Below are 14,588 nucleotides of genomic sequence, written 5' to 3'. Positions count from 1 at the left end.
CAAATAGTGTTATTAATGATTTATGATCTTTATATTCTGAAGGTCTGGATGACATATGGTAGATGTTCACTAAAATTATTGGTTTTGTAAACCTTAAGTGTTCTATATTGGGTTTCACAGGGTAAGGTATAATTGTCTGGCATTTGCTGGTTTTGGCCTGCTAGGATTTAAGAGTTGCCTTCAATGTCTGCTTAATTATTATTTCTAACTTGGTCACTGACACTACAGTTTTACTATATGTGCTGCTGAGGCAAGAACTAACTTGGTCACTGATAATACAAAAGTTCTTGTTACCCTTCAAACAAGGGGGACGTCTATCCCAAAGGAAGAAAATGTACTTGAACTGTTTGATAATCATTAAACAGAGTAATAATCACAAAATGTCATAATGTTAGCATCATCACTGGAAAGAAACACTTATTAGTGAGGAACATGTGATACTCAGTATAGAACCTAATAAATATTACAAATATTCTCTATACTCTTTGGCAGTTCTTTTCATTTTAATAAAGGATTGGAATTTTGTAGCTCCATGGAAATTCTGCTAGAGTGGATACTTTCTCATTAGAATAAAGAAAAACATAATCACATAATATTTCACATTATATGGTATTTTGTTTATTTGGTAATCCTAATTGGTTAACTCTGTTTAAACAAGGAGCAATATATCTAATTCACCTTAACTTTTTAGGACATCTGGGCATACCTTCAGACATGTCATAGTATTATTAATGTGAACAAAATTTAATTCTGAAATTGTAAAAATAAATTCCTTTTAAGAGGACCAAGAAATGTGATGAAGTAAACTCTAAAACTGTTAGGAAAATTACACATCTAACCTACTACAGAAATTTCTGTAGACCGTCATGAAGCCATTTTTAAAACATTGGTTAATGCTGTTTGATTGATTGATTGATTGATTGATTGATGATTTTATTTATTCATAAGAGACACACAGGGAGAAGCAGGCTCCATGCAGGGAGCCTGATGTGGGACTCGATCCTGGGTCCCCAGGATCACGTCTCCGGCCAAAGGCAGGTGCCAAACTGCTGAGCCACCCAGGGATCCCCGGTTAATGCTGTTTTAAGATTAAAATACATCTCACTATTTCCCATTACTTATATTTTTGTATAATTTGGTCATTCATTCAGTCAGCATGTATTGAATACATATTACGTATTCTTGCTAGGAAAAAGATACAGTTCATATGCCAAGGAGTACATTGTAAGGTTTGGGAAATAAACATCAATAGAGGATATTGTAAAGATGAAGATAGAGGGTACAAATGCAGCAATTGTAATGCTTTGGAGAACACAGGGAGTGGGGAGCAGGTGAGGTTTCCCAGATGAGGTTACATTGGAACTGAATGTTATAAAATGCGTAGAAGTGAGCCAGTCAAAAGAAGGGTGGGATGAGATCACATTGCAGGTAGCCAGGTCACCTGAACAAAGACACAAAGAAGCAGGAAGTGTCATGGTATGTGTTAAAGTTTAGAATTTGAGATGTGGAGTGGGAAAAGGTAATGCTGGAGAAGTTAGGTAGAGAACTGATCATAAAAGACCTTAAAGGCCATTAAAGAGATTTTAGCTTGGTGGTGAACTGTTGAAGGATCTTAAGAAGAGTGACATGGTCAAATTTTTGTTTTAAATAGATCACTTTGCCAGCTGTGTGGAGGATGGCTTTGAGGGAGACAAGACTGGAGGCAGTAGTCCAGGTGAGAGATGGTGGGGATCTGATCTGAGGCATTGGCAGTAGAGATGGAGAGGAGGGCGTGGGTTTGAAAAGAAATAAAACCCAGATTCAAGGGGTTTTCTCCTTCAAATATAATAAAGTCAATTTTAAGTTAAAAAATGAGTAGAGGGAGAAGGAGAGACACGATTAGAAAAGTGTTGTTATATCACAATAAGTAGTTGGATGGTGGCAGATAGCCGCTATAAAGTTCCTGTTATTGAGAAAATCATTACTGAAGGCATAGTGTATTTTTTGTGCAAGTGACCTGGGCTATGAGAAGCAGGTGATCTTTATAGGGATGACCTGTTTGTGTAATGTGACTAAATTTAGGAACCCATAAAGCCTGAGGAAAAAACCAGGGCTTTTACAAGGCTTCAACCATTACACAAGGTAGTCACTCAAATGGCTATTGTTGGTGATATTTTCTAGAGCCTTCAATGAGCTCTCAATTAAGATACTTAGAAAAATGTACCACCTAGGAAAAGAAAATAAGGTAAAAACTTTTAAAACAATTAACAATTGGAAGCTGTTATAGACATAATACAAAGGTATTTTAGAGTGCCAAGAATATTTGTATTAAACCAAAACATTTTTATGTTAACATATTATTTTTGTATTTTTGTTTTTTTCTGGAAGCACTATTTATATAATTTTTCTATATGTAAATAGAGGATCTAAATTTATGCAAACATATTTCTTAAAGTCTGTTATCTTTTCCACAGTTTGTTTTATGTGGAGAGAGGGAAGAAGGGTAGTGTGGGAGGACTTATAAAACCACCACCACCACCACCACAAAATAGCCTATATGTTTTATAAAATGAATTGCTATTTCTTTTGACATTTTTTTTTTCCATTTTGAGGAAACTGCTTTTTCTGTTTATTTCTTATTTTGGTGAATGCATATAAATCACAACTAAATGCTCATTTTGTGATCTTTTCTTTGTCTTGTCACATTTTCAACAAATAGATTTCTCTCATGCTTAGGAGACAGAGCTACTTGCTTATTCTTCATGACTCCATATTATATAGTTCTTTTCCACCCTGGAGCCATCAGTATATGCAAGCCAGCAGCTACAATACTATGTATGTACTGAATTCAAATGAATTTTTAACTGCTGAACTTACTGTGAATTCCTTTCTCTTTTTATGTCTTTCAGAAGCCTTGCACCGCCCCTATGGTTGTGATGTTGAACCCCAGGCACTGAACGAAGCCATCAGGTGGAGCTCCAAGGAGAACTTACTTGGAGCCACTGAGAGTGACCCTAATCTCTTTGTTGCACTTTATGATTTTGTAGCAAGTGGTGATAACACACTCAGCATCACTAAAGGTGAGATTTTAGGTGATTTTGCCCAGATACTTCAGGGTTCATTATTTTTGTTTTATTTTGTTTTTGTTTTTGTTTTTTAAAAATACCTATGTATGGGATAATGTTAGTTTGTCTTTATACGGCTTATTAAGGGTAAGAGGAGATAAAGTACTTTAAAAAAAGTGCCACATGGTGTGTGTGTATTATATATATATAATATATATATACTGGTCAGCCACACCACACACACAACACATATAAATACACATAATTGTATGTATATGTATATTGTCTATATATGTATATATATATAATTTTCTCATTCTCAGAATTCACTTCTACATGTAATATGCCAGCATTCATCTTATGTGACGGTAAGATTTACTATGTACATCTCTTCTAATTGAGCTGTGGCTGAGATGAGTCATGTTGCCAGTGCCTGGTGCTATTCAAAGTGTTGTCTGTGGCTGACTTCCTGTCTGAGAATAGTTCATTACCAGTTCTCATTGTTAAGATAAAGAACTTGTTCCCAGTATGTAAACCAACTACATCACTAAGTATACCCACTTAGTTCAGCTGACTTTTTCTTTTCTTTTCTTTTCTTTTCTTTTCTTTTCTTTTCTTTTCTTTTCTTTTCTTTTCTTTTCTTTTCTTTTCTTTCTTTCTTTCTTTCTTTCTTTCTTTCTTTCTTTCTTTTTCTCTCTTTCTCTTTCTTTCTTTCTTTCTTTCTTTCTTTCTTTCTTTCTTTCTTTCTTTCTTTCTTCTTTCTTTCTCTTTCTTTTTTTCATTCCTTTTTTAGCAAGACCTTCAACAAGAAGAAAGTAGTCCAGTGATTACATATTCCAGCACAAGTGTCATGTCTTGTTGTGGACCTGCTTTGAGTAGCACTGGCCAAGACAAATCTCTCATTTGTGTTTATATGGCTTAGTGAATGGAGTAATAGGAAGGATTTCTAGTAGTAATGATGTCAAGAGGGTAGTAGTTTATTATATTTATTATTTTTCTTATTTTCTATTATTTTATTATTTTAAAAGGAAGCTCTAAGAACATGACCAAGTAAAATAATCCATTATTAGTTTCTTGAACAAAGAGATAGAAAATGTGGAACTTGTATGAGAAAGAGGTCTGTGCCTCTTGGGGTTATGAGTTTGAGCCGCACATTGGGTTGTAGAGATTACTTTAAAAAGAATGAATGAAAGAAAGAAGCATGGGGCATTCTCATTATGTCCTTGAATTGGATTGCTAATCTGAGTAAGTTTGTTCTTTTGAAACTATGAAAGCCTCCTACTGGGAAAAAATATATTTCAGGATAATTTTTTATTTAAAGATTTATTTATTCATGAGAGACACAGAGAGAGAGAGACAGAGACAGACACAGGCCTGTGGCAGGGGGAGAAGCTGGCCCCCCGAAGGGAGCCCGATGTGGACCCCAGTCCTGGATCCCGGAATAACACCCTGAGCTGAAGGCAGATGCCCAACTGTTGAGCCACCCAGGTGTCCCTATTTCAGGATAATTTTTAAAAAAGATTTTATTTAAATATATGTGAGAGAGACAGAGCATGAAGGGACGGGGAGGGGCAAGGGGAGAAACAGACTCCCTCCTGAGCAGGGAGCTCGGACTCTTGGGTCTTGATCCCAGGACTCTGGGATCATGACCTGAGCCAAAGGCAGATGCTTAACTGACTGAGCCACAGGCGCCTCTTCAGGATAATTATAATTTAACTTAAATGAAATCATAATTTAAAAAAAATTATTTATTAATGAGAGACACAGGGATCCCTGGCTGGCGCAGCAGTTTGGCGCCTGCCTTTGGCCCAGGGCGCGATCCTGGAGACCCGGGATCGAATCCCACATCGGGCTCCCGGTGCATGGAGCCTGCTTCTCCCTCTGCCTGTGTCTCTGCCTCTCTCTCTCTCTCTCTCTGTGACTGTCATAAATAAAAAAAAAAATTTTAAAAAAAATTAAAAAAAAAATGAGAGACACAGAGAGAGAGAGAGGGAGGCAGAGACACAGGCAGAGGGAGAAGCAGGCTCCATGCAGGGAGCCCGACGTGGGACTCGATCTCGGGTCTCCAGAATCAGGCCCCGGGCCAAAGGCAGTGCTAAACCGCTGAGCCACCGGAGCTGCCCAAATGAAATCATAATTTAAATAATTTGTCAAACACATACCTTTTATTTGTAAGGTTCAGAATGAGGTATTAAATGGGAGTGAATACACCAAATTAAGACAGGCCTCCCTTCAGGGAATGTTATCCTTTAATAAAATTTTTATATGCATCTGTTTTTTTAAAACCAGCCACATTAATCAAAATCAGAAACTCTTAACTCAAACTGGGGTGTAGATGTGTCCCGGAGTAGGTGTGAGGCACATACATGTACCTGTGCCGGGAAGTTTCAAAGGTACAGAAAAAGTAATGTGTGTGATTTCCTAATGTCAAGTTACTTGAAGGCTTTGGGCAAGTTTTTGGGGGAGGGATAGTGATGATAGTGTGATTGTGTGTGTGTGTGTTATGCATCAAGGGAAAATTTTACACAAAGTTCTAGGATAAAACAAAAGTCTTCAAAGAATTTTATACTGTGCAGTAGTCTCTTTGGGCTACAACACATTCTTTTACCTTTACTGATACTTCAGTGGAGAACTTTGTGAAGCAGTGACTCAGAACATTCTTTCCTAGATACACTTTTCATGTCACTATTTTCCAGGATAACTCAGTTACCAAGGAAACATCGATAAAGAAAGTCTGTTGATGCCTCAGTTACCAGTTATGGCAACTGTTAGTGTGCAGCTCAAGGGCTAGGATTCTTGTTCTCTCCTGGCGAACAGAGGTTTGTCTTAAAACCCACGAAATGCCAGATTTTTCTACCCTTTTTTTTCTTTGATATAAAATGGTGTCATACTAACGCTATTTTATTTTAAAGGATAAGAAAATATATTTGAAAAATAAGGATACTTATTTTAGTTCCTTCTTTGAAGATTGCTTTTTGCTTGAATTAAAAAACAGAGTTCTCCCAGCATTTCTGTGTCAGTAGGACCAATGTATACATCTCCACTAGTCAATTCCCATGGGACTCAAAATTTCCAGAATAGAAAATTCTCCTCCTAACTTCCAAAAATGAGGAAAACAAAAACCTAGGGTTTTTGACCTGCCATTACCAGTTATTTATAAGGAAGCAATAGTGATATACTTGATCTTTACTTTTTCTAGTTCTTGTGGTACAGTAGAGAAAGCTCTAGAGGAACAAGTTTTATTTAGCTTTTCTGGTAGCACTGAGTTTTGTTTTTTTTCCCTCTGCAGGGAAGTGTATTTATCTGCACACTGGTGTATTTCCACAACCATACCACACATATTCCTATCTATCCAGCTGTACATATGTATGTTTTATAAGTAAATACTCCTATGTTTTTGTCATTGAACGTCTCATATCCAGGTGTCAATAGTGAGACAGTGGGAGCTGATAAAGTTATCCTATGGTAAACATTTCTGTGGACTGCTGGAAAAGTTCGATGACTGACAGAATAATGATTTTGAGCTTTTCCTCAGTGGCCTTTGCCTGATAACTGGTGGACCATGTGCTTGTAATGGGTTTGCTTTTCTTCTGCAGATACGGGGACGTAGGTGTGAACTCTGAAGGAAGGCTTGCATCTCTCAGAGATCAGAGCCTAAGGCCTTATAATATTTCTTTAGATTATTAGTTATTACTAATGGTATGTCTTTCATCTTTCCTGTTTTGTCTGAGCTGCAGGTTTAGGGGCAAAATGTCTGTTAGGAGTTTAAAGTTGACATTCATAACTTTAATAGAGAAGTCAAGGACATTGACGTTGATAACAAGCAAAGACGTTCTGAGTAACTTGTCTTGGGTTCCAGCTTCAGTGTCAGCTTCCCTTCCCACACACTAATTTTAGAGGAATGAATAGGACTGACTCATATTCATGGGGAATGGGAGGGAAGTTGGGAAATTATAACTGTTAAAACTTGAGTCCCGGAATGTGCTTTGGGAGTTCTAACTGCCTGCCCCCCAAGCAGTTTTCTTACTGAAAACATTGCTGAAAGCCCTGTGGTTGTGCTTCTATTTTCTTTTTTCTTTTTTTGTTTGTTTGTTTTTTACGTAGATGATTTTGTTGCCATGGTGCTAACTGAAATTTAGAAGTAACTTCTTATTTCACTATCCCTAATCCTTGATTGTTACTAACATTGAACCATAAATAAGATACATTCCTTGACAAACAGTTATGAGAAAAAAAGAAAAATTTTTTGAGGGATAAGACTCTCTACTTTTCCAAAATAACCTTTCTGTCTTTTTTTTTTTAACCGAAGTATATATAGTTGACATACGATATTACATTACTTTCAGGTATATAATACAGTGATTTACTCTATATGTTATGCTGTGCTTACCACAAGTGTGGCTACCGTCTGTCACCATGCGATGCTGTATTGCAGTATATTACAATACCATTGACTGTTTCCTATGCTGTATATTTTATCCTGATGATTTATTCATTCTCTAAAGGGATTCTCAGTCCCCTCCACCCCTTTGCCGGTTGCCCTCTGGCAACCCTCTCCCCTCTGGCAACTATCAGTGTGTTCTCTGTTGTTATGGGTCCATAACCTTTCTTTCTTTGTATGCCATTGTACTATGCCACATGTGGAGTTTCCTAATGACATTTTTTTAGTTGGTGTAAAAACTGTTAGTAAATGCCAGAAGGTTATTTCTGACTATGCTGCTTTTGTTTAAGCTTACAAGCTAAAGAAATCAGTCAGGATAGGATGAGCAGCCAAGTTTGTTTTCTTTTCTTTTTTTTTTTAAATGTTGGCATGAAAGTTACTGATTGTTTTTCACTGAGGTCTGAGTTTGACAGTAGGCTGCTGTTTGAGATAAAGCCCTTAATATCTCTTTTCTGATGACTTTATGGCTAGGTGAAAAGTTACGAGTCCTTGGTTACAACCAGAATGGGGAATGGAGTGAAGTTCGCTCCAAGAATGGACAAGGTTGGGTGCCAAGCAACTACATCACCCCGGTGAACAGCTTGGAAAAACATTCCTGGTACCATGGACCTGTGTCGCGCAGTGCAGCAGAGTATCTGCTCAGCAGTCTAATCAATGGCAGTTTCCTGGTGCGAGAAAGTGAGAGCAGCCCCGGGCAGCTGTCAATCTCGCTCAGGTATGAGGGGCGTGTGTATCACTACAGGATCAATACCACCACAGATGGCAAGGTAAGACTGGCCAGCACCTCCTCTAGGTGTGGACTGGCTGTTCTTTAGAAAAAATACTCAGAATGACTAAAGAATATTGTTTTTATGTCAGACATGAAACGAAATAATCACTGATGTAAAGTTTGGGCTGTTTGGCATGTGAAAGATTGCTCTTTTCAAAAATATGGTAATGGAAATTAAAAACATTATTACATTAATTGTTTAATGATAGATTTGAAGGTGAATGAAGGAAACTTCTGATTAAGGTAGCTGTTCTAGTCATCATCAGCACATAGATATATGCAGGTACATCCAATATGTTGTACAGAATTGATAAATTAAGCCTTGGCTCTATGAGAATTATAATCTCTACCAGAAAGTTCACAGAGTAAGAATTTTGGTTTCTGAGACTGGGATTGATCATTCATGTATGTTAATATAAGTAGATTAATCACACATTTAGCAATGTACATGTTGGAAAGACTAACCATTGTAGAGTGGTTGTGTTAGAATGGAGCTGTTTTGCTTTATACATTGTGAAGCATAGATTTATGTCAGTTCTATTCAACAGTAAATTTACATTAAATCATTTGTTCTTTTTTTTCCATCTATGTGATATGCATAGTAGGGGAAAGCACAGACTTTGGAGCAAGCAGACCTGCTTTGCTGTGTAACTCCACCATTTATATTTACTAACTTTGTGTCCTTACATAAGCTTCCAATTTCTCATCCTATTTTTTTAAAAGATTTTATTTATTCATGAGAGACGCGCACACAGAGGCAGAGAGAGAGAGAGAGAGAGAGAGAGAGAGAGAGTGAGAGGCAGAGGCAGGTAGAGAGACATAGGCAGAGGGAGAAGCAGGCTCCATGCAGGGAGCCTGGCGTGGGACTCCATCCTGGGTCTCCAGGATCACGCCCTAGACTGAAGGCGGCACTAAACCGCTGAGCCACCCGGGCTGCCATCATCCTCTTTTTTGGCTCGTCCTGTGGATTAAATGAAATAATTTCCTTAAGACATAATGGCTGGTACAATAGTAGGAAATAATTATTAATTCTCTTTCTCTTTTGCATTACCCTACAGACATATTGTCTTTTGATGAAACCACATAGAATCAGATAAGTGATAATGCAGGAGAGACTTAGCAGCTCTATTTCTCATTATATACCCAAGAGAAATGAGTGCATATGTGTACAGAAGACATGTACAGAATGTTCATAGTCGCATTATTTGTAATAGCCCCCCAAACTAGAAATACTTATCTAACAACAGAATGAATTAATAAATTATGGTATATTCATAAAATAGAATCTCATACAGCAACAAAAAAATGAATGTGGTACTGCTGTATGGTCTGAGGAAAATCTGTGGCCCACCCAGTTGCCTGTTTTTATAAATAAAATGTTTTTGAACATAGCCACACCCATTTATGTATTATCTATGGTTGCTTTCTCATTCTTAGAGCAGCTTTTTTGAGTAGTTACGACAGAGGCACTATGGCCACGAGCCTAAAATATTTCCTCTCTGGCCCTCTGCAGAAAAGTGTGTTGACCTATGTTGTAGGTGAGTCTCACACATGTAAAGCTGACTGAAAGGGATTCGTGATTGTCAGGGGATGGGTGTGAGGGGAGTGGAAATGGCTGCTGATGATTTGGAGTTTCTTTGTAGGCTGATGGCAATGTTCTAGAGTTACATAGTGGTGATGGTTGGACAACTTTGTGGATGTATTAAAGCCACTGAATTGTATGCTTGAAAATGGTGGATATTATGGTATGTGAATTATATCACAGTAAATAAAAGTTGGAGGAAAGCAGGCACAACGTGTGTATTATATGATTCCATTTGTTTAAGTCAGAAGCAGGCAAAGCTAATCTAAGGTGTTAGAAGTCAGCAGAGTGGTTATCTGAAGTAGTGAATAGCTTAGCTATTTATAATTTTTGATGTGGGAGAGGTTTATGTGGGTGAGTTCACCTTGTAAAAGTGATCAATTCTGCATGTGTTACATATTCTTCTGTGTACACACAGATTTCTTAAGAAACAATAAGCAAGCTAGCTACCTTGGGAGATGGGGTTCATTTTTTTTTTTTTTTTTTTTTAATTTATGATAGTCACATAGAGAGAGAGAGAGGCAGAGACACAGGCAGAGGGAGAAGCAGGCTCCATGCACCGGGAGCCCGATGTGGGATTCGATCCCGGGTCTCCAGGATCGCGCCCTGGGCCAAAGACAGGCGCCAAACCGCTGCGCCACCCAGGGATCCCAAGGGAGATGGGGTTCAGAGACTGCTCATCTTTTATACTTTAATTAGTTGTCATAAATTAAATACTATTTTGTTAACAACTCTGAAATAAAACTGTGGCTTTTTAAAAAATGGCCTAGCTACTCAAAAGCACATCCTAATTAAGTAAAAATTATAAGATCCTTCAATACTTTCTTACTACCGAAAAAATGGAAACTAGTGGTTCTCAAGTTATGTTCTATGCAAGATTCTAAGGTGGGATTTCATGGCCTTTCAGAGGCGCCAAGTCACTCCCTTTGCCTACTTTAGGATCTGTATCTCTGTCTTATGTATTTGGGTTTCACAGTCTTGTTGCTTCAAAGTATTTGAAGACCAGTGATCTTGGTGATCCAGAATGATAGCTTGGAAGCTTTTCCCCCGAGACTGGAACTTCTTTAGGAAGTCTGGAAAGAGTCATATAAAGAGGACTAAACTGAAGTTCTGTGTTTCCCCTTCTCACTTACTTACTTATTTATTTTAAAAAGATTTTATTTATTCATGAGAGACACAGAGAGAGGCAGAAAACTAGGCAGAAGGAGAAGCAGGTTCCCTCTGGGGAACCGGATGTAGGACTTGATCCCAGGACCCTGGGATGGTGACCTGAGCCACAGGCAGACACTTAACCACTGAGCCACCCAGGCACCCCTCTCCTCATCATTTAATTCTTGTATTTACCTCCATAAGATAACTTCCTATCTTCATATCTTCAGACCAGTGAAATAATGGCCTTTGAAAAAGGTTTTTCTGACTTTTCAAGTTGCTTTAGCATCTCTCCTGCCTTTCTCACCAGGTGTATGTCACTGCCGAGAGCCGCTTTAGCACCCTGGCAGAGCTCGTGCACCATCACTCCACGGTGGCTGATGGGCTGGTGACAACATTACATTACCCAGCACCCAAGTGTAATAAGCCCACAGTTTATGGTGTGTCCCCTATCCATGACAAGTGGGAAATGGAACGAACAGATATTACCATGAAGCACAAACTTGGGGGTGGTCAGTATGGAGAAGTTTATGTTGGCGTCTGGAAGAAATACAGCCTTACGGTTGCTGTGAAAACATTGAAGGTGAGTTGCTGAGAATTACAGTTTCCAGGCTTTTTTTTTTTTTTTCTTTTTGTGCTGAATCACTTGGAAATATGAGTGTGTCCTTTAACTTTGGAACACTTTCCACCCACTGATGCCAAGCACATCAGCAAATTGGTGATAAACCTTAGTGCCAAAGCTGACAGTGCAGGGGCAGATTATTCACTGCAACTCAGTGAAACCCACATGTGGGGAAGATATGTTTCTGAAGGCTGCTGATGTAGGTCTTAGTGGAAGGTTAGGAGCAGATTATAAGTTAGAAAAGCAAAAGAAACTATTTTGAGAATGACCCCTGCTGGACGGAATTGTTCATGCAGTGTTCAAGAATCATGGGTTCTCTCTCCTGTCCTTGAGCTGTCTCATACTCTCCCCGTCTCTTTAAGATTAGATCCCTTCTTCTTGTTGCTAGTAGTCACAGAAATCTTCCTGATACTGCTGTCATCTTTAAGTATCCTAGTAGCTAATGACAGAGTTGTCCTTCCATTCTCTGAACATCTCCCATGTGCCTCCATAGCTCTGGCATATCATGGGTAAGGGGCTGCTCTTTGGCTTTGAGTAGTAATCAGTTCTGGTCAGCAAGCGTTTAAGCATATTTTGAGTGTGAGACAATATGCATGGCTTTGCAAATGTATATTGCTCCTTAAGGAATTTGTCAGGAAGACAGATGTGTGAATAGCTAACTCTTCTGTCTCCTCTTTTGAAGGCTGAGCTATCTAGGGAAGTAAACTCTCAGAACTGAGTAATCCATCCAGCTCTCCCAGGCCTCACTTGTGATGGGATATGATGGCTGAATTTTGCTTGCCCTGCTAATTTTCACTCCATTTTCCAATTGGGTAAATTTAGGGATGTTTTCTTTCTTAATTGAATGTCTCTGGGGCATATTATTAGGTTCTGATAAAGTTTCCTTAATCTGCTAAAATATTCAAAAGATAGCCCCATTTAAAGCTGTAATATTAGGATTGTGAATTGACTCAAATGATTAAAATGGGGGTTTGTCCCTCTTCTGTTTTGTTTGTTTATTGTTTTTCTCTAATTCCCCCCCCCCCCCCCCTTTCCAGGAAGACACCATGGAAGTGGAGGAGTTCTTGAAGGAAGCTGCAGTGATGAAGGAAATCAAGCATCCTAATCTGGTCCAACTCTTAGGTAAGGAAGTTTGCCTGAACGATAAGTGCATTCCCTGGCCCTGTCATCTCCAGATGCTGCTTCCGAATCATCATGGTGGAAGCTCCAAGTACAAATATACTTCCGCAAATGGTGGTTATTTTAATCATCAGGCTCTGTGTTCAAAAATTGCCCTAGAATGGTACACCTGGCTGGCTTAGTCAATAGAGCATGTAACTTTTGACCTTGGCATCTCGAGTTTGAGCCCCATGTTTGGTGTTAAGATTATATACAAACATACATAAATTAATTTTTAAAACTTTTAATGAGGTGGCTCAGCAGTTTAGCACCACCTTCAGCCCAGGGTGTGATTCTGGAGACCCAGGATCGAGTCCTGCATCAGGCTCCCTGCATGGAGCCTGTTTCTCCCTCTGCTTGTGTCTGTGCCTCTCTCTCTTGTGTCTCTCATGAATAAATAAGTAAAATCTTAAAAAAAAAAAAAAAACTTTTAATAAAAATTGCCTGGGAAACAGTGGCCTGGATTGATTACAATAAATAAAACTGCCCAGCTTGTGGTAACTGCCCCAATTCAAGTTCAGAATCACTCAGAATTATACCAAACCAAATACTGTCGCAAAATATTTTTACAAAATAAAACGACATTAAAGAAAGAACAGTTGAAAAGAAGCGGATAAAAATTGTGACCACACTGGTTTACCTTGCTCAGCAGAAAGTGCTGTGCTGTGATACAATGGCTTCTCACCTGTTCAGGTCACAAAGAAAGTGTTGACTGAACCCCTTGCCCTTTATAAAGGAGGGCCAGTTTCCTTGGGTATTCACATTGAGCCAAAACTATCCCAAAGGAAAGAGTTTCTTGTTGATTTTTTACAAGGAATTTGCCATGTATCATTGAAATCCTTGACTGTGTAAACAGTCTTTTTACAAAGGATGATACAGGGTGGGCTCACACAGTCTTCAACATACGTACAATTGCTGTTACTTTTCGATAAACATTGTTAGTGTGCTGGTGAGGATGGGAATCACAGGCACATATAGAACTCAAGACAGTTCAGTTTTCTAGACCCCTTATGGAATTAATGCTTTTGCCCAAACAGGCACATACTCAGATGCATATGATTTCCAAAGAATGATGTCAAGGAAGACAAGACTCCCTTACCAACCACCTTTTTCTTAACTTTGCTGTGTTATTTTCAGGGAATGTGGTAGCAAGAAGGGAAAAGATTACTGCTGAGCTAGACTTTAAAATGTGTCTGTTATGGGATCCCTGGGTGGCGCAGTGGTTTGGCGCTTGCCTTTGGCCCAGGCGCGATCCTGGAGACCTGGGATTGAATCCCACGTCGGGCTTCCGGTGCATGGAGCCTGCTTCTCCCTCTGCCTATGTCTCTGCCTCTCTCTCTCTCTCTCTCTCTCTCTCTCTCTCTCTCTGTGTGTGACTATCATAAATAAATAAAAATTAAAAAAAAAATAAAATAAAATGTGTCTGTTATTCTTACTGAAGTGGTTGGGAGTTTTTGGATATATACTAATAAAACAAGCTCTCTTCTTCAACTATCAGGTGTGTGTACTTTGGAGCCACCGTTTTACATTGTGACTGAGTACATGCCGTACGGCAACTTGCTTGATTATCTCCGCGAATGCAGCCGAGAAGAAGTGACTGCAGTTGTCCTGCTGTACATGGCCACACAGATCTCTTCTGCAATGGAATATCTAGAGAAGAAGAATTTCATCCATAGGTTCGTAAAGCCTGATTATTGCCTATGACTAACCATGAAGCAACCTTGCTTGATGTGCAAATACAGAAAAGAATGTGAGAGCCTTCCCGGAAATTTCCAGATGACTCAGAAAAGCAATTTTCTCTTTCACAGGACCTGCCCACTATG

The 14,588-nt window shown here is 38.8% G+C and overlaps 1 protein-coding gene across 6 annotated transcripts in view; it reads left to right on the top strand.

Annotated features, from left to right (window-relative positions):
- Nucleotides 1–14,588, top strand: part of ABL2 (ABL proto-oncogene 2, non-receptor tyrosine kinase) — a 118,865-nt gene that overhangs the window by 87,353 nt on the left and 16,924 nt on the right. For 4 of the 6 annotated variants that reach the window (XM_041754666.1, XM_041754642.1, XM_041754674.1 and 1 more), the window contains exons 2-7: nt 1,652–1,714; nt 2,889–3,059; nt 7,957–8,252; nt 11,296–11,568; nt 12,645–12,729; nt 14,264–14,441. In XM_041754666.1, the coding sequence (XP_041610600.1) occupies nt 1,652–1,714; nt 2,889–3,059; nt 7,957–8,252; nt 11,296–11,568; nt 12,645–12,729; nt 14,264–14,441 (1,066 nt within the window). The remainder of the gene's footprint in view (nt 1–1,651; nt 1,715–2,888; nt 3,060–7,956; nt 8,253–11,295; nt 11,569–12,644; nt 12,730–14,263; nt 14,442–14,588) is intronic. The other 2 variants (XM_041754685.1, XM_041754656.1) reach the window with 1 other exon arrangement.

Source organism: Vulpes lagopus, chromosome 1, assembly GCF_018345385.1.
Source record: "Vulpes lagopus strain Blue_001 chromosome 1, ASM1834538v1, whole genome shotgun sequence".
Classification (NCBI taxonomy): Eukaryota; Metazoa; Chordata; class Mammalia; order Carnivora; family Canidae; genus Vulpes; species Vulpes lagopus.
This window is presented reverse-complemented; position numbering and strand designations above follow the sequence as displayed.